The sequence below is a fragment of the Bubalus kerabau genome, chromosome 4 (genome assembly GCF_029407905.1).
Source record: "Bubalus kerabau isolate K-KA32 ecotype Philippines breed swamp buffalo chromosome 4, PCC_UOA_SB_1v2, whole genome shotgun sequence".
Lineage (NCBI taxonomy): Eukaryota > Metazoa > Chordata > Mammalia > Artiodactyla > Bovidae > Bubalus > Bubalus kerabau.
In genome coordinates this window covers 54,856,982-54,881,704 of record NC_073627.1, presented here as the reverse complement: position 1 = coordinate 54,881,704, position 24,723 = coordinate 54,856,982, and the positions used below count along the sequence as shown (strand labels likewise).

Sequence of the window (24,723 nt, the reverse complement as noted above, 5' to 3'; positions counted from 1 at the left end):
GCAGCTGCATTCAAGGCTATCAAAGAAGTCAGAGTTTCAAACTCTGATAAGAGGTTACCATGACTAAAGGCTGGGTGGGTGAGAATCAGAGCTGGAAAACAGAACCTTTGGGGTTTTTGACACAGGACTGCACTACCAGTTCACACTTCATCAGTTTTTAAAACGAAGCTGGTTGATGCGTTGACATCCTTCTTCCCTTCGCAAATAATGAGTGCTAACTATGAAACTGTTGTTATCGTTCAGTCGTTAAGTCATGTCTGATACTTTGCAACCCCATGGACTGCAGCACCTCGGGCTTCCCTGTCTTCACTTTCTCTCTGAGTTTGCTCAAACTCTTGTCCATTGAGTCGGTGATGCCATCCAACCATCTCATCCTCCGTCACCCCCTTCTCCTCCTGCCTTCAATCTTTCCCAGCATCAGGGTCTTTCCGATGAGTTGGCTCTTCGCATCAGGTGGCCAAAGTATTCAAGCTTCAGCTTCAGCATCAGTCCTTCCAATGAATATTCAGCGATGATCTCCTTTAGGATTGACTGGTTTGGTCTCTTTGCAGTTTAAAGGACTCTCAGGAGTCTTCTCCAGCATCCCAATTAGAAAGAGTGAAACTATAAAACTGCTACCTAGTATTTGCACCAGCTTGCCAGCCACCAGTTATCATTTTAAGTGATTATACAAATATCATCCCATTTTTACAGACAGGGGGACTGAGGCACAGAAAGACTAAGTAACCTGTTGAGGTCTGTTAATAGCAGAGCTGGTAGGTTTCACCCAGCTGTGTTTTCTATGTGCTAAAGATTACTCTAGGTACTGGGCAAACAGAGGTCCCTACTCTCACAAAAAGCTTACACTCTGGTAGGGGAGAGAGATGACAACAATTACCTGAGAGGATGAGATGATGAGGCATGCAGAGGATAAGAGTTCAAACAGAGAGGGATTTGACGGCCACTTCAGATTTGGGTGCTCAGGGAAGGCGTCTTTTTGGAGGTTGCATTTAAGTGGAGAAAACAATGAATACAATGACCCAAAGAAAGGAACAAGGTTGTGTGTTCCAGCAACTGGAAGACAGCTAGAGAACACAGGGTAGGAGGAAGAGGGGAGGGCAGGCAGGCCAATGTCTGAGGATTTTCTAGGTAAGGCCAAGGCCTGGGGAGTCTGCTTCTTCAGGGTCTGCTGTGGGAGTTCTAACCCCTTTGCCATTCATTTGCTGAAGGTCAGAAATTTCTCCTAAACCTGCCCCAACTGAACTCTGTCATCACTGCCCACCCCATTGCTCTACCTAATTCAGTTCCTCCTCCATTTCCCCCATTAACACAAGGAATTATTATCCACACATTTGATCAAGTCAGAAGACCTGACAGTTATCCTTGACAGCTCCCCTCATTCATGTCTTCAGTGATCCCAATGAAATAAAATTTATGTTTTATATTTCAAAGCAGAACATGAAAAAATTAAACCTAAAATTCTGTGTGTTTGGGCTTCCTCCGTCAAATGCAATGCGCATCATTACACATTAATCACAGTCCCTCAAAAATGGGAGTGCTGGTCAACCATAAACTTTTTTTTTTCTTTCTTTTGACATTAGCAATGGGATTTCTTAAAAGAATTTCATTCTTTCTCACCTCTGTAGGAGGGCTTGGTGACTTGCTGCTTACTTTGTACAAGTTCACTGGGACTACCTGGTTCCTTGGTGAACTTTATGTAAAATATCAGTATGTCATTTTGATGTACAATTCTTTGGAAAATGTATATGACCGTCTTCGACTTCTAACAGCTTTCTGAGAGTCTGCTTCTCAGGTTAATCCTCAGATTAGCTCAAATAAAACTCCCATTTTTTCCCCTTCTTCTTGTTAGTTGAATTTTGTCAACAAATCAACCCCAATTCCTGTCAACTTTACCACTTACATATCTCACAGATCTCTCCTCTTTCTCTATCATCACTTCAACCTTCTCCCAAGCAGATGAATGTGGCAGGTGCCTAACTGGCCTTCATGCTTGCCACCTCATTGCTGTTGTTTAGGCACTTAGTCATGTTTTACTCTTTGTGACTCCATGGACTGTAGCCCGCCAGGTTCCTCTGTGCAAACTCACCCCTCCCAAAAAGTATAACTGCCACAGAGCTTTTAGAGTGACCTTAAAACGCACAGCAGATGCGGTCACTCTCCTTCAATAGCTGCCCTTAGCTTTCTGTCCACCACGGTTTGACCAAATTCTGCGTTCTCTCATTCCTCCTCTGGACTAAAGTCTTATAAATCCTAAGCCTACACATATCCTATTTCCTTAGCTTAGACTGAGATACAGAGAAAGAAATCACTATAGAGGACAGGAAGTGATGTCTGCCTACATGTTTCAGAAGAGTGACTTGTCTGACAGGAGAGTACAGGAAGGAAAGTAACTTTGTTTTAATACCCTTGAAAGTGAAAGTGAAAGTCAGTCAATCCTGTCTGACTCTTTGCGACCCTATGGGTTATACAGTTCAAAACACTAGAGTGGGTAGCCTATCCCTTCTCCAGCAGATCTTCCCAACCCAGGAATCAGGAATCGAACTGATATCTCCTGCATTGCAGGTGGATTCTTTACCAACTGAGCTGTGAGGGAAGCCCTTAATACCCTTGGGCCACCCCTAATGTGTGAAAGAGCTCATGACCTGTAAATCCAATCAGAAAACAAAAACTTAAAATTGCATCGGAGAAACTCCCCCCTCGTTTCATTGGAAAAATCACAGATAGTGTTCCCTGCCTCTTACTCCTCCAGGGGAAAAGAACAGTCATCAAAGGCAAAAGGCAGTTACAAATGCAACATCAAGAGCTGACTTCACATTCTGGAAGAAAACCTGCCTCCTTGTGGCCTTTGAGGACTCCACACAGAAACTTTCCAGTAACAACCTAGAGAAATCTCTTAAAACATACAGTTGCTTTAACCCCAGAACCTCTGCTGGGGTCATGGCAGTCAGTTCAGTTGCTCAGTCGTGTCTGGTTGTTTGCGACCCCAGGCACTGCAGCAGCGAGGCCTCCCTGTCCATCAACAACTCCCGGAGTTTACTCAAACTCACATCCATCGAGTAGGTGATGCCATCCAACCATCTCATTTTCTGTCGTCCCCTTCTACTCCTGCCTTCAATCTTTTCCAGCATCAGGGTCTTTTCCAATGAGTCAGTTCTCACCAAGTGGCCAGAGTACTGGAATTTCAGTTTGAGCATCAGCATCAGTCCTGCTCATGAATATTCAGGACTTATTTCCTTTAGGGGTCACAGCAGCCACACACTTTGTATAGATAGTGACATTTCTCAAATAAAGGCAGATTTTTTTGGGGGGGGAGTGCACACGGTGTGGCTTTGCCTCAGGCCTCAGACAATAAAAAAAAAAAAAAAAAATCTGCAACGTGGGAGACGTGGGCTCTATCCTTGGCTTGGAAAAATCCCCTAGAAAAGAGCACGGCTACCTACTCTGGTACTCTGGCCTGGAGAATCCCTATGGATAGAGAAGACTAGCACACTACATACAGCCCATGAGATCGCTAAAAATTGGACGAAACTAAAAAATCTATGGTTTTTGCCAGTAGTCCTTGTGGATGTGATTTGGACTATAAAGAAAGCTAAACACCGAAAAATTGAGGCTTTAGGAACTGTTATTGGAGGAGACTGTTGAGAGTCCCTTAGACTGCAAGCAGATCCAAACAATCCTTCCTAATCAAAATCAATCCTGAATATTCCCTGGAAGGACTGATGCTGAAACTGAAACTCCAGTAGTTTGGTCAGCCGATACAAAGAACTGACTCTTGGAGAACACCCTAATGCTGGGAAAACTTACTTTCTCAAACCAAAATAAAAGCATAAACCTCAACGATATACTCCAGTTCAGTCGTGGTCAGCCGATACAAGGAACTGACTCTTGGAGAACACCCTAATGCTGGGAAAACTTACTTTCTCAAACCAAAATAAAAGCATAAACCTCAACGATATACTCCAGTTCAGTCGTGTCCGACTCTACGACCCCATAAACGGCAGCACACCACCCCTCCTTGTTCATCATAAACTCCTAAAACCCAACAAATCCCAGGAACATAAAGAACCAAACTTAATTCTTCATACAACTAAAAAACTAATGCTACAAAAACCTTATTTTTCAAAAAGATCATAATAAAAACGACACCACTCAGACGGCTTTTTCTCCCTCTTACTCTCCCAGGCGGGAAAGAAGAACGATCATCAACGGCCAATGGCAGCTGCATTGAGCAGCACCAAACGCCAACTTCACGCTCAGGAGAAAAACGCTGCATCTCTTCCTCGTGGTTTCGGGTGCTCTACACGATCAGAGAAACTTCTCTAGTAACGAACTATAGAAATGATCCCTGAAAGTATAGTCTTAGTCTCCATCCGCCAGCCGCTGCTGGGTCTGCGGGACCCGCTCACTTTCTACTGACGGCCACATTTGTGTCGCTCCCCTCGCCTCCTCACAAACATTTTCCATACTATATCCCGTAACTTGGTAAAACGGCAAACTTCAAAATACCATATTGGCTCGGAAATTGCCCAGAAACACTTAAAAGCCGCAGTACGCCTCATTAGCATACGGCTTCCTGGCACCCAATCACAGGCGGCCGCTTCCGACTCCTACTCCAGCCTGCCGTCGCCCCAGCCACCGCATCCCGAGCTCCGCACCCAGGCAGGGTCGCCGCGCCCCTCTGCAGGCCGAGCACACGCTTCCTGCCACCGGTCCGCGTGGACGGCCTCTGCCTGCTGAAGTCCGCCTGCTCGGAGAGGCCAGGTTTCTTTTGTCTCGAAAGAGAGGTGGGGGCGAGGAGGGAGGAGAAAACACAGAGAACTAGTCTAATCCTGCATAACAAAGGCACCCACGGTGGTTTATGAACGTCTTCTCCACGATAAGGCATTTTAACCCATGGTCTCACTTCCTCCTCTAAAGGGAAAGGGTGTGGTTATGTCCTCATTCTCACACAGGCTGGCTGGAGCACCTGTCACAAAGCTCCTCAAGGGAACCAGAGGTGCTACTAGGTACCTGTGGCACTTGATCAAGCCCGGTTCTCTCTGGAAAACCACGGTGTCTGCATCAGGCGGCCTGAGCTCCAGTCAAGTTCATTTCTCTAAGAAAGCATTACATACCATCTCAAACTTGGGTCGTGAATGACTGATCTTCCTGGCTGCCACATCTCACAGGAAGCCAAACCATTTACTTGTGGCAAAAGTTAGTCCCAGCTTCTCCTCAAAGAACACACCTTACCTACGATGCTGTGTAACTGTCACTTAACTTCCTGTTGTAAAGACGTTTCTGCCCCAGGTCTTCCAGCATGCCAGAAAGCACAGAGCTCTGTGAACATGCAGTCCGTGGTTTTCTGAATCAACCACATTTTTTCATGATGTTACTGTGATGCATTTCATCTCATCCTACCACCTCTAGTTGAGCAGTTCCTTAAGTCTTAAAGAGTTTTAAGGTCCCTTCCAGTCACTTTCACACAAGAGCCCCTTGTCTCTGGTCTCAGCCCTTCCGTATCCATTCTCTGCTCCTCTAACCTTTCTGTGGACTTCTATGTATGCCAATCTTGGCCTCCTATGAGCAGATTCTCAGTTCTTCTCATCTCTCCTGGATGCCTCCCTTCAGCTTCCCAGCTAACAGTGACCACACTGTGCTTTGTGTACATAGCTCTCTGAGTTATAAATGCATTTATTTCCCCTACTCAACTGTGAGGTCTTTAAAAGCAGGAAGCAGGTCATATTGCTCTCTGCATCTCCAGCCGGTTGCCAGCCACTGTAGCTGCCCAGCAAATGCATACTACTGAATGAATGATGAATCAATGAATGTATCATTCTTTCCCTCAACCTGGTTACTGATATAACTATTTCCAACCACCTGGTTTTCCCCTCCCTTTTTCTCTACTCCTGCTCCAATAAGGGCAACCTGTCTATAAGAGAGTGAGGTTCCTACCAGCAGGGTTCTTGGCCATCTTCTCTAGATCATCCTTGGTTTCAGCATGGATTTGCAGACAGGTCTATTCTGGGCTGCGGGCTCATATACTCAGCCTTCCATTTGACACACAACTTGCCTACATCTCAGGTGTCTAACTCAGGTGGCCCAGACTGACTTCCAATAGCTTTCTTCCCAAACCTACTCCTCTTTCAGGCCGTGATACCACATTCAAACCAGTTGCTCAAACCAAAAACAAGTCATCCTACTCTTTTCTTTTTTTAAATCTTATTTATTCATTTATGTATTTATTGTTTATTTTTGGCTGTGCTGGGCCTTCTGTGCTGCGCAGGCTTTCTTCTAGCTGTGGCAAATAGGAGCTACTCTTTGTTGTGGTGTGCGGGCTTCTCACTGCAGTGGCTTCTCTTGCTGTGGAGCACAGGCTCTAGGGCACACAGGCTTAGTAACTGTGTCTCCTGGGCTCCAGAGCACAGGCTCAACAGCTGCGGTGCGCAGTCTTAGTTGCTCTGCAGCATGTGGGATCTTCCCGGATCAAGGATTGAACCTGGGTCTCCTGCACTGGCAAGAGGATTCTTTACCACTGAGTCACTAGGGAAGCCACATCCTACTCTTTTTTTCCTCCGCTTAAATACGTCATCGCCTTCTGTAGCCAGAGCAATCGTTTATGAAACTAGAAATCTACTCTCAGGTACTTGGCACAAGAGCTCCTAAAATCTTTGGAATGTCCTTAGTATTAGGAATGACAAGTGTCTTTGGTATGGTGCTGAAATGACTCTTGGCTGAGGGGTTCTGAGACAGCTTCAGTATGGGGCTGGTCACAAGAAAGACCACGATTTTCAGCTCTGCCACAGCCCTCCACTTCAAATCTTGTCCCGCCTCCAGCAGGAGAGAGGGGCTGGAGACTGAGATCAATCACCAATGGTTGAATCAATCATGCCTGAATAATGAAATCTTCATAAAACCCTAACTGATTATATTTGGAGAACTTCCAGGTTGGTAAACAGATTGAAGTGCTGGAAGGGTAGACTCAAAGAGGGCGTGGAAGCTCCAAGCACTCACTCATACACACACACACACACACACACCATGCCTTGCCCTATGCAACTCTTCCATCTGGCTGTTCCTGAATTGTGTTCTTTGTAATAAACCATATCAATAATTAGATTAAATGTTAATGGACTAAACACTCCAATTAAAAGGCAGAGAGTATCAGAATGCACTTTAAAATACAAGTGTCAACTCAATGCACTCTACAGAAGACATATTTTAACTCTATAGTGATAGTGATAGTGAAGTTGCTCAGTCATGTCCAACTCTTTGCAACCCCATGGACTGTAGACTGCCAGGCTCCTCTGACCATAGGATTTTCCAGGCAAGGATACTGGAGTGGGTTGCCATTTCCTTCTCCAGGAGGGTCTTCCCAACCCAGGGATCGAACCCAGGTCTCCCGCATTGCAGGCGGTCTCTTTACCATCTGAGCCACCAGGGAAGACTTTTAACTCTTTAAAGATATTTTATAAGCTGTAAGCATAAGGAGCTTAAAGTGGCTGTATTAATAGCAGAAAAATTAGACTTCAAGGTAAGAAATATTACCAGAGATAAATAAGGAGACACATCTCATAATGATAATAGGGTCAATTCACCAGGAAGATGTAACAATCCTAAATATAGACGCACCTATTACCAAAATCCTTCCAACAGCCCATGAAGCCTCCTCGAGCTGAAGCTTCTTACCTTGACAACTTCACCCCATGCCACTCTCTCCTGCCACTTTGCCTTCTTCTCGAGCTCAAATCATCCACACACTTTTCCATCCTCTGAGCTCTGCATCACTTTAATCCTCCCTTGCTTCCAACTTTTACCTTTTACTTCTCTCACTTCAACTTTTCTTCTTTAGGGTCTAAGCCTAAATATCACTTTCTCTAAGAATTTTCCTTTGACTACCTCCCAGACAGGAGGCTGAAATATACTTGTGTGCTTCCTTCACCCCCTGCCTGTCTCAGGACTTCAATTACTATCTCATGTCCCTGTCTCCTGCTGGATTATATTCATGGAAGCCAGGACTGTACATTTTTTCTTGGCTGCTCTAATCCCAAGGCTCAATTACTATACATATAATTAAAAACGAGGAATGAGGGACTTCCTTGGTGATGAGTGGTTGAGACTCTGTCTTCCGATGCAGGGGGTGTGGGTTTGAACCCTGGTCGGGGAGCTACGATCCCATATGCCTGCCTTGTGGGCAAAAACAAACAAACAAACACACAAAACAGAAGCAATATATAACAAATTCTAGAAAGATTTTTAAAGTGGTCCACACAAAAAAAAAATTCTTAAAAAAAATGAATAAGGTCTGGGCTGAGGTTCTAGAACTCATCCATTGGGTTTTAGAACTCATAATCTGTAGTATCTGGTCTTCTGAGTGGGACGAACTAAGTAGGATACAATCAGGAAAGTTTTTCTCCTTCTGCTGCCCTCCAGGACACTCTGTCAGTTCTCTCTTCCCCTCTCCTAAGAGGCACCTCAGGCAGATACCACACTCTTTTAGTCCCTTTGAGGCACTCAAAGCACAGATTCATTTTAGGCAATAAGTTGTTCTGTCATATGAAATCAAAACTTCTTCCTTGCTCTTCCACTCTTCTAATCTCAAAGCTGTTTCTGAGAACTCCAGAGCTGAAGTAGGGAGAGGACCAATGAGATGACAAGGGGCGAAGGCCCGTGTACTTAGCTGATGCTCTTTACAGCCTTTGGCTTTGTCCTAATGCCTGCTGTTTTGTCGGAGGGGTTAGTGGGTCCTTCAGGTATCTCCACCTGACTACATACCACCCTAATGCAGGCCACTTCGCTCTTCTCCTGACTTTTTGTTTTTAATTTTTATTGGACTTTAGTTGATTTACAATGTTGTGTTAGTTTCTGCTGTACAGAAAAGTGAATCAGTTATCCACATACATGTTGTTGTTGTTCAGTCACTAAGTCCATGTGACCTCATGGATCAAGGCATAATGGGCTTCCTTGTCCTTCACTATCTCCTGGAGTTTGTTGAAACTCATGTCCATTGAGTCGGTGATGCCATCCAATCATCTCATTCTCCATCACCCCCTTCTCCTCCTGCCCTCAATCTTTTCCAGCATCAGGGGCTTTCCAATGAGTCAGCTCTTTGCATCAGGTGGCCGAAGTATTGCAGCTTCAGCATCAGTCCTTCCACTGAATATTTAAGACTGATTTCCTTTAGGATTGACTGGTTTGGTTTCTTTGCAGTTGAAGGGACTCTCAAGAGTCTTCTTCAGCACCACAATTCAGAAGTATCAATTCTTCAGCAATCAGCCTTCTATATGGTCCAAATCTCACATCCATATATGACTACTGGAAAAACCATAGCTTTGACTATACAGACTTTTGTTGGCAAAGTGAGGTCTCTGCTTTTTATATGCTGTCTAGGTTTGTCATAGCTTGCCTTCCAAGGAGCAAGCGTCTTTTTAATTTCACGTATATCACCCTTTTTTTTTTAAGATTATTTTCCCATAAAGGACATTATAGGTATTGAGTAGAGTTCCTCGTTCTTATTATTTATTATATATATATAGTAGTGTGTGTATGTCAATCCCAATCTCCCAATTTATCCCTCCAATCCCTTTCCCCACTGGTAACCATAAGCTCTGTATCAGTGACTCTGTTTTGTAAGTAAGTTCATTTGTATCATTTTTTTTTTTAGATTCTACATATAAGCAATATCATGTGGTATTTGTCTTTCTCTGTCTGACTTACTTCATTGACTATGATAATCTCTAGGTCCATCCATGCTGCTGCAAATCACATTATTTCATTCTTTTTATGGCTGAATAATATGCTGGGAGGGATTGGGGGCAGGAGGAGAAGGGGACAACAGAGGATGAGATGGCTGGATGGCATCACTGACTCTATGGACGTGAGTTTGAGTGAACTCCAGGAGATGGTGATGGACAGGGAGGCCTGGCGTGCTGCGATTCATGGGGTCACAGGGAGTCGGACACAACTGAGCGACTGAACTGAACTGAATATTCCATTATATATAAGTACTATATCTTCTTTATCCATTCACCTCTCAATGGACGTTGAGGTTGCCTCCATGTCTTGGCTATTGTAAATAGTGCTGTTATGAACACCAGGGTGCATGCATCTTTTTGATTTAAGAGTTTTCTCTGGATATATACCCAGGACTGGGATTGGTGGATCATATGGTAGTTCTTCCCAGATAGCTGAGTGGTAAAGAATCTGCCTGCCAAGTGGGAGATGCGGGTTCAATCCCTGGGTCAGAAAGATCCCCTGGAGAAGGAAATGGCAACCCACTCCAGTATTCTTGCCTGGGAAATCCCGACAGAGGAGCCTGGCAGGCTACAGCCTATGGGGTCACAAAAGAGTTGAATATGACTTAGCGACTAAACAACAACAATGGTAGTTGTATTTATAGTTTTCTCAGTTCAGTTCAGTCGCTCAGTCATGTCCGACTCTTTGCGACCCCATGAATTGCAGCACGCCAGGCCTCCCTGTCCATCACCAACTCCTGGAGTTCAGTCAGACTCATGTCCATCGAGTCAGTGATGCCATCCAGCCATCTCATCCTCTGTCGTCCCCTTCTCCTCCTGCCCCCAATCCTTCCCAGCCTCAGAGTTTTTTCCAATGAGTCAACTCTTCGCATGAGGTGGCCAAAGTACTGGGGTTTCAGCTTTAGCATCATTCCTTCCAAAGAAATCCTAGGGCTGATCTCCTTCAGAATGGAATGGTTGGATCTCCTTGCAGCCCAAGGGACTCTCAAGAGTCTTCTCCAACACCACAGTTCAAAGGCATCAATTTTTCGGTGCTCAGCTTTCTTCACAGTCCAACTCTCACATCCATACATGACCACTGGAAAAACCATAGCCTTGACTAGACGGACCTTTGTTGGCAAAGTAATGTCTCTGCTTTTCAATATGCTATCTAGGTTGGTCATAACTTTCCTACCAAAACCACCCTAATTATTCTCCATATGGTTGTACTAATTTACATTCCCACCAACAATACAGGAGGGTTCCCTTTTCTCCATACCCTCTTCAGCATTTATTGTTTGTAGACTTTTTGATGATGGCCATTCTGACCAGTGTGAAGTCATACCTCATTGTAGTTTTGATTTACATTTCTGCTGACTTCTTGCTATAGCTCCAGCCTCTCCATTGGAATTCTTCCTTCCTTCATAGCTGAGGTCCCTTCAAATGCTCAGCTACCCTCCAGAGTCTAACTACCCCACAGCTGATGAAAGTACAGCTACTCCAACTGCTGGTCTCTCGTGCTCATTTGGCCATCAAGGACTGCTCCAGGTAGGAGGCAGATGGCAGTCCTCTTGATCTCTAAATTTCAGGTAACATGTCAGGCTCAATTCATGCCACCTTGGTGGTAGCTGGGGTTGGCTGGCATGTTTCTACTGTTCACCAGGCTGAGCCATAGGCTCCCAACTCCCGGCACCAGAATTCTCTCCAGGAGGTTCACCTGTACTTGGTTTCCTGTGAATGCCTTTGGAACAGCCTTTTCCTCTGACACTCACACCACTGTCCCATCACCTTCTCTTAGACAGCCTGAGGTGGGTAATGGAGTTGAAGGTCCAAGATCATTTTGGCCATCTCCTAAGAAGTGTTGCTTTAGATCGTGGGGATATGTATCATTCCCTGTTTTTCACTCTGAGGCTTTAGACAAAATTGCCAAGCACAGATGAGGTCCTGCTTCATATCCAGTTATACCTGTCACAACCTCACTGCCTGTTCTAGTTTAATATCAAGAATTTGAAGACGCATTAAGAAGTCAGACAGAGAAAGACAAGTATGATATCACTTATATGTGGAAGCTAAAAAACAAACAAGTGAATCTGACAGAGACTCACAGACATAGAGAACAAACTAGTGGTTACTGGTGAGGAGACGGAAGGGGGAGGGAAAGAATGGGGGAGGGATTTAAGAGGTACAAACTACATGGATAAAATAAATAAGCTACAAGGATATGTTATACAACACAGGGAATATACCCAATAGCTTATGATAACTATAACTGGAGTAGAGTATAACATTTAAAAATTGTAAATCACTATGTTGTACACTTGAAACTTACATACTGTACATTAATTATGTGTGCTAAGTCACTTCGATTGTGTCCAACTCTGTGACTCTATGGACTGTAGCCCACCATGTTCCTCTGTCCATGGGGTTTCTCCAGGCAAGAATACTGGAGTGGGTTGCCATGCCCTCCTTCAGGGGATCTTCCCAATCCAGGGACCAAACCCACATCTCTTACATTTCCTGCATTGATAGGCAGGTTCTTTACCATTAGTGCTACCTGGGAAGCCCATATTAACTATACCTCCAAAAAAAAAAAGAGTTAAAAAAAAAAAGAATATGAAGATACAGAACATTCAGGAGATGTCTAGGAGACAGATAAAAAATGTCACAGAACTCTGCTTCTCATATTGGAGGATATGGATAGACAGACACTAGAAGTCATAGCATACCCATCTTGAACATCAATTTTCATATTAAAACACACACAGATCTGTCATGAGTAAAATGAAAAATTTTGGAGGGGGTAAAAAACAGAACCTTTTAAATAAATTTAGTTTACCATCAGCCACTTTATCTACAGATTGTAGGGATGGTAGAGAACTTTTTGAGAGAAGTATTTTGGAGATAGTTGAATCCTTAAAAAATGGGCGCTACCCTTCTGGAAGTTGTCAGGAATCCTGTTGAGGCAAATGGAGAAACACTGTAGAGAAATTAGGTCACCTTGACTGCTCCATAAACCAGCTGAGAGAAACTTTCTAAGCCTTTTTAATACTAAGATTGAAGAGAGAAGAGGGGGAATCTAACAGGACTTCTGGTTACTCTTGAAAAAGCAGGTCTGGATCTCTAGATCAGGAGCAAAATACCAACAGTTTCCATTTGAGTATGATTTTCTGTGTGTGTGTTCTTTTGAAGATTGCCTGAGCTATGTTTGTTGTTTCTGTCTGCCCAACAGCAAAACAAAAACAAAACACCTTGAAAATAATTGGGTCATTTGTAGTGACATGGATGGACCTAGAGTCTGTCATACAGAGTGATGTAAATCAGAAAGAAAAAAATCAAATGCATATATATTATCTATATGGAATCTAGAAAAATGGTACAGATGAACCTGTTTGCTGGCAGGAATACAGATGAAGAAGTAGAGAACAAACTTTTGGACAAACCAGGGGAAAGAGAAGGTGGAATGAATTGAGCAGCATGGACACATATATACACTGCTGCTGCTGCTGCTGCTGCTAAGTCTCTTCAGTCGTGTCCGACTCCATGTGACCCCATAGACGGCAGCCCACCAGGCTCCCCTGTCCCTGGAATTCTCCAGGCAAGAATGCTGGAGTGGGTTGCCATTTCCTTCTCCAATGCATGAAAGTGAAAAGTGAAAAGGAAGTCGCTCAGTCGTGTCCGACTCTTCACGACCCCATGGGCTGCAGCCTACCAGGCTCCTCCGTCCATGGGATTTTCCAGGCGAGAGTACTGGAGTGGGGTGCCATCGCCTTCTCCGCATATATACACTACCATGCGTAAAATACTAGTGGGAGGATAGCTCTGCAACACAGGGAGCTCAGCTCTGCGCACTGTGATGACCTGGAGGCGTAGGATGGGGTTGGGGGTGGGAAGGAGGCTCAAGAGGGAAGGAATATATGTTTACTCATAGCTGATTCACATTGTTGTACACAGCAGAAACTATCAACACTGTAAAGCCATTATACACCAATTATAAAGCAAAACAAACAAAAACACCTTGAAAACAAAAGTATCAAGTGCCTCTAAGGAGCAAGGAAGAAGAGAGCCACGAAAACTGGCCTTCTCACTCCACCACAGCCCTCAGAAGACTTAGTAGATGGGGTAGATTTGACGGAGAAAAGAGAAACAGGCAGAATCTAAAGTGGGTGGCTGGGGCCTGAGGCGAAACCTTTAGGGGCTTAAAGAATGGAAGACTTCACGGTTTCTTAGCACAAAACAAAACATAACAGCCTCCAGCGATTTATGACCTCTGTTGAGCAATCCAACTGCAATGATAGAGAACAGCTCATCTCTAAATTTAACTTCCAATTCCCCCAAGAATTCATAGTCTTATGATATACCTGGTTTTCCTTCCAATGCTATTCAGTAATGTGAATCAAGTTGCATGCGCTATTTTAATATGATGCCTACCTTTCTTAAGAATCTTCTTCACTTTCACATAGTTCCCCTGTTTGACATACTCATGAAGCTGTGCTTCCAAGGAGTCATTTCTTAAGGAACCAAGCTGAACAGGACAGGGGACTGGAAGGTGAACAGCCCGAGACATCCTGTTTCAAAAGAAAGCAACATACTTATTTCTAACTGAACCAGAAACGCAAGGAAAAAGGCTCGATTCTTTCACATTTCTTTCACTTCTTGTCCATTTTCATTTATAATGAATAGGATTGAGGGACAATTATGGAAATTCTCCAAGATTAGGGATTTCTCTGACAGTCCGGCAGTTAAGACCCCGAGCTCCTGAAGCAGGGAATCTGGGTTTGATCTCTGGTCAGGGAACTAAAATCCTGCATACCTTGAGGCATGGCCAAAATTAAATAAATAAAAATAAATTCTAAAAGATTAATTTTATTCTCATTGTTACTGTTGAAATTGAAGAACTCAATATTTTTGTCAATTCCTGGGAGTGAAAACGGAGACGGTAATGGCAACCCACTCCAGTGTTCCTGCCTTGAGAATCCCAGGGATGGGGGAGCCTGGTGGGCTGCAGTCTATGGGGTCACACAGAGTCAGACACAAGTGAAGCGACTTAGCAGCAGCAGTAGGGAGTAAAAAAGTGATGATACCAAGAAGTAGAATTAGAAATACACATTTATTCCATCATCAAGACCATCATTAGAGTATTAACTTTTGAGTGTGTGTTTTGTTTTGTTTTGGCCTTGAGGCTTATGGGATCCTATTTCCCGGACCACGGATTGAACTCGAACCCTTGAAAGTGGGAAGTCCTAACTGCTGGACTACCAGGAATTCCCAGGAGGGCATTCACTTTGAAAAGTTAGGGGACTTCCTTGGGGGTCAAGTGGCTAAGACTTGGCATTCCCAATGCAGGGTGCCCAGGTTTAATCCCTGGTAGGAGAACTAGATCTCACATGCCAAGACCGGAAGATCCCGCATGTTGCAACTAAGACCCGGTGCAGCCAAAATAAATACAAATAAGTATTTAAAAAATTCTGCACCACAATAACTCTGGTCCGAAAAAGAACAAACAGTATACAAATGCAGTCATGTATGTAGAGGGTAAACAGTCTGTGGATTGGGTTCATAGTTCAGACTCTGAAGTTCTCAACCTGGCTGTGTCACTTCCCTGTGTGACCTTGAAGAAATTATTTAACCTTTCATGGGCCTCAATTTCCTCATCTATAAATGGGAGTACTCTGTAAAGTGCTTAGAACTCTGCCTGGAACCAAGGAACTCTCTATAGTTGTTAGCTGCTGTTATGCACACTAGAACCTATGCACACTAGAATGGTGACTGCACCATTTCACATTACCACCAGCAGTGAAAAAGGGTCCCAATTTTCCCAGATCTTCATCAATACTTAATTCTTGCTTTGTTCTTTAAATAATAGTCATTTCAGAACATCCCTAATGGTTCAGTGGTCAAGAATCCACCTATCAATGCACAGAATCCCAGTTGGATCCCTGGTCTGGGAAGATCCCACATGCTGTGGGGCAACTAGGTCCCTGGGCAACAACTACTGAGCCCATACTCTACGAGAAACCTGCCCACTGCAACAAGTGGCCCCCATTTCCCCAACTAGAGAAAAACCTCCAGCAGTAACTAAGACCCAGTGCTGGCAAAAATAATTATTTTAAAAGTGATTTTAACGTAGACCTTTAAAATTTTTTTTATTTAATTGCATTTACACCAATATATGACATTTTGACATAAAATATGCAAATCTCCAGACCTGCTTGTTCCTAAAGCTGCAAAAATTAAGCGTCGACTGTTAATCATGTATATGCTAACTTCCACTTCCTGTGTACTTTTCAGTTTACTTCCTTTTAGAATTCTTTTCCAGTCACCCTCAGAGATTCTTTTTTAAAAAATACCATTGTGGAGTAATAGCATTTAAAACGGTTCTGAACATTACTAAAGCATATTTTTAACCAACCAGCTCCTGCAACTACTTAATCGGTAATTCCCCCTGAAAACTGCAGCTAAACGAAAACTTCAGTACTGTAAATTTGGCCGACTAACCCAATAAGACTCAAGAGAAGACTCTTGAGAGTCCCTTGGACTGCAAGGAGATCCAACCAGTCCATTCTAAAGGAGATCAGTCCTGGGTGTTCTTTGTTAAGGACTGATGCTAAAGCTGAAACTCCAATACTTCGGCTACCTCATGCAAAGAGCTGACTCATTGGAAAAAACTCGAAGGCTGGGAGGGATTGGAAACAGGAAGAGAAGGGGACGACAGAGGATGAGATGGCTGGATGGCATCACCGACTCGATGGACGTGAGTCTGAATAAAGTTGGTGATGGACAGGGAGGCCTGGCGTGCTGCAATTCACGGGGTCGCAAAGAATCGGACACGACTCAGCGACTAAACTGAACCCAATAACTAAACGGATTTCGACTTGCCCTAGTAGCTCAGATGAAAGAATCCGCCCCCAATGCCGGTACACCCTGGTTGGTATTCCTGGATTGGAAAGATCCGCTAGAGAAAAAATAGACTACCCACTTGGGTATTCTTGAGCTTCCTTCAATAGCTCAGTTGGTAAAGAATCCACCTGCAATACAGAATATAGGGATTTGAAAATCCCCCCCAAAATAATAAATTCTACCCCACTGCTATATTCTCGCCCGAGAAATGGAATCACTGTACCCCGTATCCTCTGCTGCTAGATTACTTCAATCGCATCCTACGCGGTGCGACCCCAGAAACAGCCTACCACATTCCACCATTCCTGCTTTTTTCCCCCGGGCAAGAATACCGGTAGGTAGCTATCAATGCCTTTTTTCTATCTCATGTTTAATCTCAATTATATAGATGCCTTCTGTCTAATGCTTAATCCCAACCATATAGGTTCAAACTCACAAGTTTAACTAAAACCTAACACCCAAGCATAAACTTCATTGTCTTTTATTTTAAACCTAATAAACTGTCAGGGGAAAGCGCGAACGCAGTCCCCCACTACCACAAATTATGCAGTCGAGTTTCCCACATTTGGGGAAATCGCAGGGGTCAGCACATCCGGAGTGCAATGGATAAGCCTCGCCCTGGGAAAACCACCTTCGTGATCATGGTATCTCCCCTGCCAGGTAAGTATGAGGTGCTCCCCCTGCCTGCCGCCTCAGCCTCACGTTCCAAACACTTCGCACTTACGGTCACTCTTCACCGCAAACTCTACACCCTCACTTACGAAATAACGGCTTCTCCCAACTATAAGGCCCGACAAGCACATTGCGAGTACCGCAATATTTGCAAAATAATACAAACGCTTCATAGTACATTCTGAACAGGGCCAGCAGACGCCGAGCTCATTTACATACTCCGCGCACTTTACTGACATCACTCCGTAGCGCCGACTGTACCCGGGCCTCGTGATAGGCTGACTGACAAACACGGAGGCGCCCGGGGCCTAATCCCCGGGGCCAGGAATGTGACCCACCTTTGTGACAGAACAGATTGTAGGGATGCGATTAGCTTTGAGGCCGGGTGGGGCGGGAATAGTCCGAATTATCCAGGTGCGCCTAATGTAATCAACGGCCCTCTTTATAAGAGGAAGCAGGCAGCTAAGAAGGCAGCTGTGGTGGCAGCAGCAACAACAGCGACGACGGTGACAGAGACGGAGGAAACAGAAGATGGCTGATTTCTTGAAAGGGCTGCCTGTCTACAACAAAAGCAATTTTAGTAGCTTCCATGCCAATTGTCTAAGCAAAGCCTCGAACCGACGTCCACCAGTCTACCTGCCCCCTCAGGAGTACCCGTCTGAACAGATAATTGTGACAGAAAAAATAAACATTCTTTTGCGCTACCTACAACAGCAACGGGACAAAAAGAATGCCGCCGAGAAGAAAGACCAGGAGCAAGTGAACCTCGAGGCTGAGAGCTGGGCGTCCCCGTGCAAGATCCCACGGATCTACAGCCAGGACTGGGACGACTGGGACGAGGACCCTTGAGACTCACGGCCCCACTCAGACGCCTCCTGTGCTGTCTACTCCTCGCCTGCCCGCCGGCCTGCCCACGTCCCACCGTTCACACCACTTCCAATATGATAAAGCCAATGTATTTATTTTCCTTGTGTTTTTGTTGATGTTGTAAATTTACCAACTTATGATTTAAGGGGATGTTAGACCCACTAGTGTGATGTTGGTAGGTGTTGTTTTTTTTTTTTTTTTTTTTTTTAACAAATAAATTGTTACTCGCTGCCTCCTCCTTCAGTTCCCCCTCCTCTCGCCCCCTGCTGCTGCTGCTGCTAAGTCTCTTCAGTCGTGTCCGACTCTGTGCAACCCCATAGACAGCAGCCCACCAGGCTCCCCCGTCCCTGGGATTCTCCAGGAAAGAACACTGGAGTGGGTTGCCATTTCCTTCTCCAATGCATGAAAGGGAACAAATAAAGTGAAGTCGCTCAGTCGAGTCCGACTCCTAGCGACCCCATGGACTGCAGCCCACCAGGCCCCTCTGTCCATGAGATTTTCCAGGCAAGAGTACTGGAGGGGGTTGCCATTGCCTTCTCCCTCTTGCCCCCTAGTCTTCTGGAAAACTGGAGCCTCTCTCCGAGGGTCTAGATTCGGGGCTCTGCTGCAGCTGGTCCTCATGAGTGGGGGCTCTTCTCTTGGTTCCCATCTGCTGGTCCGGGTCTTAAACACTTCGCCTTGTCACAAGTTCCGCGGGGACGTACTCTGCCCAGACCTTGCTCTGAGCTTGAATAAGTGGGAGAAGTCAGCTCTTCCCAATCTTGTTCAGTTGCTAAGGCACCAACTCCATGGACTGCAGATGCCAGGCCTCCCCGTCCTTCACTCTCTCCCAAAAATTGCTCAAACTCACGTCCATTAAGTCGGTGATGCCACCCAACCATCTCATCCTCTGTCGTCCCCTTCTCTTCCCGCCTTCAATCTTTCCCAGCATCAGGGTCTTTTCTAATGAGTCAGCTCTTTGCATCAGGTGGCCAAAGGACTGGAGCTTCAGCTTCACCATCAGTCCTTCCAATGAATCCTCAGAGCTGATTTCCTTTCGTATCCACTGGTTTGATCTCTTTGCTGTCTCAAGAGTCTTCTCCAGCACCACAGTCTGAAAGCATCAATTTTTCAGCACTCAGCTTTCTTTATGGTCCAACTCTCACATCCATCCATACATGACTACTGGAAAACCCATAGCTTTGACTATACATAACTTTGTCAGCAAAGTGATGTCTCTGGTCTTAAATACGCTGTATAGGTTTGTCACAACTTTTCTTCCAAGGAGTGTGTCTTTTAATTTCGTGGCTTAGCCTTTTCATTCCTTCTGGAGCTATTTCTCCACTCTTCCCCAGTAGCATATTGGACACCTACCAACCTGGGGAGTTCATCTTTCAGTGTCCTATCTTTTTGCCTTTTCATACTGTTCATGGGGTTCAGCAAGAAGGCTGAAGGAGTTTGCCATTCCTTTCCCCACTGCACCACGTTTTGTCATAACTTTCCACCATGACCTGGCCATCTTGTGTGGCCCTCCAGAGCATGGCTCATAGCTTCACTGATTTACACAAGGCTGTGATCCATGTGATGATTTTGATCATTATAGTTAGGTATCATCTCCATATCTTGAAGATCTAAGTATTTTTATCAGGGACTAGTTTGGTGCACCATTTCCACCCCAATAAAAGGAGCTTTCTCATCTGGAAAAAATAAAAGGTGGTGGATGGAAGGTTGATGTCAGCAGATGAAAAATTACTGGTTTTGAAAACACAAAAAAAGGACCATAAAGCCAAAATGTATAGAAATAGCCTCCTACAGTCTTTCCCACAGAATAATGAAAACAGCCCATTTCATTCTTAAAATAGTGAAGGTTTACTTTTAAACCATTTTTTAAAAACTCATTCAATTGTGTTTGATTCTGTGACCCTCAAGAGCTATACAGTCGATGGAATACTCCAGGCCAGAATACAGGAGTGGGTAGCCTTTTCGCTGCTCCAGAGGATCTTCCCAGTCCAAAAATTGAACCCAGGTCTTCAGCATTGCTGGCAGATTCTTTACCAGCAGAGCCACACGAAAAGTTGAATTCAACTCTTTGAAAGTGCATGGATTAGCCCAGCAGATTTGTCTCTCCACATAATATTCCTCACTTGATACCAGAAGTCGGCTGCCGCCTTGCTTCTAAGTGAAGTGAAGATCGCTCAGTCGTGTCCAACTTTTTGCGACTTTATAGTCCATGGAATTCTCCAAGCCAGAGTTGGAGTGGAGGAACCTGTCCCTTTTCCAAGAGGTCTCCGCATTACAAGCAAATCCTTTACCAGCTGAGGCACAAAAAAGTCCAAACCAGGTTTTCCACAAACCCCAAGATGACTATTAAAAATGGAAAAATACATCAAAGCTGCAAAATAAAGACCTATGTCTTTCCTTACACAAATCATGCCAGGGGAAAGCGCGAACGCAGTCCCCCACTACCACAAATTATGCAGTCGAGTTTCCCACATTTGGGGAAATCGCAGGGGTCAGCACATCCAGAGTGCAATGGATAAGCCTCGCCCTGGGAAAACCACCTTCGTGATCATGGTATCTCCCCTGCCAGGTAAGTATGAATTGTAAGCTTTGTCTAGGACGTCACCCTCGAACTCAGCACACACAAGAGTTATGGTCAATTATATTCCAAGCTCTTTCGGCCTTCGATGGGAAACTGAAGGATTATTTATATGATAGTGACCAAGATATATCCTTTGGACGTTCAGGGAACTTCTACCCGGCGAAAAATGAAATCGAGACAGCAGCCACCGCGCCCCTCATCTACATATCCCCACCTCTTGTCACTTGTCATTTGACGTCACTGCTTTTGGACAAGCGTCTAGTTCGTTCTAGCTCTGCCTGGCGCCCGACCCCAAAGACCAAGTGTAGCTGAGATTTTTCAATTCTTCGTCTTCGAAGACAGACGCAAAATTCGGTGGAGCTTCGTTACGGGGGTGGAGTCCGAGCAGCGTGCGGAGGGCAGAGCAGGGCACGGCGGGGGCGCGGCCCTCACTGGAAGAGGGTCGCAAGATTGGTTGCTGAGTCTGAATCGCTGCACCACTCTGTAACTAGGTGATACCCGCAAGTCTCTCTCAATCACCGTTTCCCAAAAGTGTAAAGTGGGAATACTACTGCATGCCTGCCTCACAGGGTTTCTGTGAGAGCTGAACAGAATGCGCGTCAAATGCGACCTCCAGCCTTGCCACCCCACCCAAGCCATTGCTCTCCTGGACAGGCGTCCGTGTCGTTGGGGTCACAAATCCGACTTCTACAAGATTCAAGTCTTGCAGTTCTCAGCGCAAAGGCAAGCAGCATCTGGCCTGGATTGAGTAACAAAGCGAGTGCTCCTCTGTTCTTTTTAGACAGCGAAAATTGACAAGGCACTGTGTTTTCCTTTCTACCCTTGTTAGCTAGGCGCTCTGGGCAAAACAACTCTGCAGCAACTATAGTGTCAAGGGTTTAGTAGTGCGCGGGAGGCAAAACTTGACCTCTATTCTATTAGAGTCTCTGGCCCAGCCTGAACATTACACTGGAATACACAATTTAACAGGACAAACCATACTAATTTATTTAACTGAAGTTTATCTGACACAAGAGCCCTCATAAGGAAATGAAGACCCAAAGAAGTGGAAACCTAAATGTTTTTATATTAAGTTGAACAAAAGAGAGACAATTGTGGAGAAGCAAGTAGCACACATGGGGAGGTTAAAAAAGATAATGATTTTAACAAGACCTGTTTGTGCAGAAATCTCTGGGCGTTATCCCTCTTCTCTGAAATATTTCTTTCCCCTGTGTTAGAAAGGGAGGCCAGACCACTCTTCTTACATATTTGCTGTTTTTCAGTGCTTCTGGCTTAAAAATAATCCTTATGCCACAGTGACACAGTTGGGAGTGGCATATTTTGCAACCTCTTGGCAGTTATTTTCCTCTAAGTCTGTATGATTTTTTAAGTGCTTTGTTTTGTATTTTGGGAGGGTATTTTTAATTATTACAATAGTGATAAAATTTCCCCTGTAGGTAATTAAGAAAATACAGAAAAGCATTTAAGATGCTTAAAGGAAATGAATCAAAATGCAAAGTAACATATATTAGTATAACACACAAGAATGGATTAATGTGTTTTTCCTACATACTCTGAAACATGACTATAATATTGGGTTTCCCTGATGGCTCAGGGAAACTTTAACCCTAATTATATACATCTATTGCCCAAAGTATGTTCGTACATTTTGAATGGTAAATGTCATTTAACTGTAGAAAGTAAGAGAAAGACAGTGCCCTATGCACACGGTATTTATTATATAATTACAAAAAATCAAAATCACCCCCAAATCCTAGAATCAAAGCAGCAGGGAAATGGAGTATTAAACATACAATAGTAAGAACATGAAAGACACATTATATTATAATGAACAACATGAAAGACAAAAGGTTAAGAGGGAAAAAGATATGAAATGGTATGTATACCATGACTGCAATTTTGTAAAAATGTATATCCTTAAGGAAAAGCACTGAAAAGAAGTGCACTGAAATGATATCAGTGTAACAGGTTGTAAAATACAGGTGGCAGACTTTCAATAATATTGTTAGACTCTTTTTTCTTCATAATGAGAAGACCAAGTCCTGGTGGAACCACTATAAGAAATATGTGGCACCGTATTTAGTTCTAAACACAGGCTTTAGCATCAGATAGACTTAGGTTCAAATTGTGACTCTACCATATTTTAGGTATCTGTGCTTGATTTCACCCTCTCAGAACAATGATAATTATTAGTGCACTCAATATGCCAGCAAATTTGGAAAACTCAGCAGTGGCCACAGGACTGGATAAAGTCAGTTTTCATTCCAATCCCAAAGAAAGGCAATGCCAAAGAATGCTCAAACTACTGCACAATTGCATTCACCTCACACACTAGTCGAGTAATGCTCAAAATTCTCCAAGCCAGGCTTCAGCAATACGTGAACCGTGAACTTTCAGATGTTCAAGCTGGTTTTAGAAAAGGCAGAGGAACCAGAGATCAAATTGCCAACATCCGCTGGATCATCGAGAAAGCAAGAGAGTTCCAGAAAAACATCTATTTCTGCTTTATTGACTATGCCAAAGCCTTTGACTGTGTGGATCACAAGAAACTGTGGAAAATTCTGAAAGAGATGGGAACACCAGACCACCTGACCTGCCTCTTGAGAAACCTATATGCAGGTCAGGAAGCAACAGTTAGAACTCGACATGGAACAACAGACTGGTTCCAAATAGGAAAAGGAGTATGTCAAGGCTGTATATTGTCACCCTGCTTATTTAACTTCTATGCAGAGTACATAATTCGAAATGCCAGGCTGAATGAAGCTCACTCAAGCTGGAATCAAGATTGCCAGGAGAAATATCAACTACCTCAGATATGACACCACCCTAATGTCAGGAATCAAATAGGAACTAAAGAGCCTCTTGATGAAGATGATACAGTTAAGTGAAAAAAACTGGCTTAAAACTCAACATTCCAAAAACAAAGATCATGTTATCTGGTCCCATCCTTAATGGCAAATAGATGGGGAAACAATGATAGACCATGAAATTAAAAGACGCTTGCTCCTTGGAAGAAAAGCTATGACAAACATAGACAGTGTATTTAAAAGCAGAGACATTACTTTGCCTACAAAGGTCCATATAGTCAAAGCTATGGTTTTTCCAGTGGTCATGTATGGCTGTGAGAGTTGGACCATAAAGAAGCCTGAGCACCGAAGAACTAATGCTTTTGAACTGTGGTATTGGAGAAGACTCTTGAGAGTCCCTTGGACTGCAAGATCAAACCAATCAATCCTAAAGGAAATCAACCCTGAGTATTCATTGGAGCGAGATGCTGAAGAAGCCAAAGCTCCATTGCTCTGGCCACCTGATGCAAAGAGCCGACTCACTGGAAAATACCTTGATGCTGGGAAAGACTGAGGCTAGAAGAAGGGGACAACAGAGGATGAGATGGTTGGATGGCACTGCCAACTCAATAGACATGAGTTTGAGCAAGTTCCGGGAGCTGGTGAAGGACAGGGAAGCCTGGTGCTGCAGTCCATGGGATGGCAAAGAGTTAGACATGACTGGGCAACTTTTAAAAAGAATCTTTTTAAAAAGAATCCTTGACTTTGTGGACCCTTCTGCCATGAAAAACGTATTAATATAAAAAGATGACATTGCTATATACATTTTTCCACCTAAAAATTCATTTTTTCTTCTTCTGATTTTAAAAGAAGTGCCTTATGCAGCACTGTACCTACAGTACCGAGAGTAATGTTTAAGTCCATCTTAGGTTCTGTGGCAGTTTGGGTGGATCCCAGGCAGCTGCAACAAGAGAGAGCAGAATGTCCAAGACTGATGAGGGAAGGCAGGGCATTCCAGGAAGGGGAAGCATGTTATAGAAGTAACACAGCAAGACCTCCTGGAGACTTTTTCAAAATAAGGGAGAAATGATGTCCAACAGAATATAATGTGAACAACATGTAATTTTACAAGTTTTAGTAACCACATATAAAAGGCTAAAATAACTGAAAATAGTTTTAATAACATGTTTTTCTTATCCCCATACAC

General features: G+C 44.1%; 1 protein-coding gene, 1 long non-coding RNA gene, 3 other non-coding genes and 1 pseudogene across 6 annotated transcripts in view; 1 reads left to right on the top strand and 5 right to left on the bottom strand.

The window, feature by feature from the left end:
• LOC129649733 (uncharacterized) overlaps positions 1 to 24,723 on the bottom strand; it is a 72,337-nt gene that overhangs the window by 19,141 nt on the left and 28,473 nt on the right. The window contains exons 2-3 of one of the 2 annotated variants that reach the window (XR_008713229.1): positions 14,142 to 14,278; positions 12,451 to 12,667 (exon numbers count right to left, since the gene is read on the bottom strand). This is a non-coding gene — a long non-coding RNA (uncharacterized LOC129649733). Of the gene's footprint in view, positions 1 to 12,450; positions 12,668 to 14,141; positions 14,279 to 24,723 lie in introns of those variants that run through there. The other variant, XR_008713230.1, reaches the window with a different exon arrangement.
• Positions 2,714 to 2,906, bottom strand: LOC129651832 (uncharacterized; annotated as a pseudogene).
• LOC129651829 (small nucleolar RNA U3) lies at positions 4,145 to 4,361 on the bottom strand. The gene has a single exon (XR_008714340.1). It is a non-coding gene; the product is annotated as a small nucleolar RNA U3 (small nucleolar RNA).
• LOC129651979 (U1 spliceosomal RNA) lies at positions 17,115 to 17,278 on the bottom strand. Its single transcript, XR_008714466.1, has one exon. It is a non-coding gene; the product is annotated as a U1 spliceosomal RNA (small nuclear RNA).
• LOC129649732 (DET1- and DDB1-associated protein 1-like) lies at positions 17,700 to 18,387 on the top strand. Its single transcript, XM_055577498.1, has one exon. It carries the CDS (start codon positions 17,814 to 17,816, stop codon positions 18,129 to 18,131), a length of 318 nt encoding a protein of 105 aa, XP_055433473.1. The 5' UTR covers positions 17,700 to 17,813; the 3' UTR covers positions 18,132 to 18,387.
• Positions 20,563 to 20,726, bottom strand: LOC129651980 (U1 spliceosomal RNA). Its single transcript, XR_008714467.1, has one exon. It is a non-coding gene; the product is annotated as a U1 spliceosomal RNA (small nuclear RNA).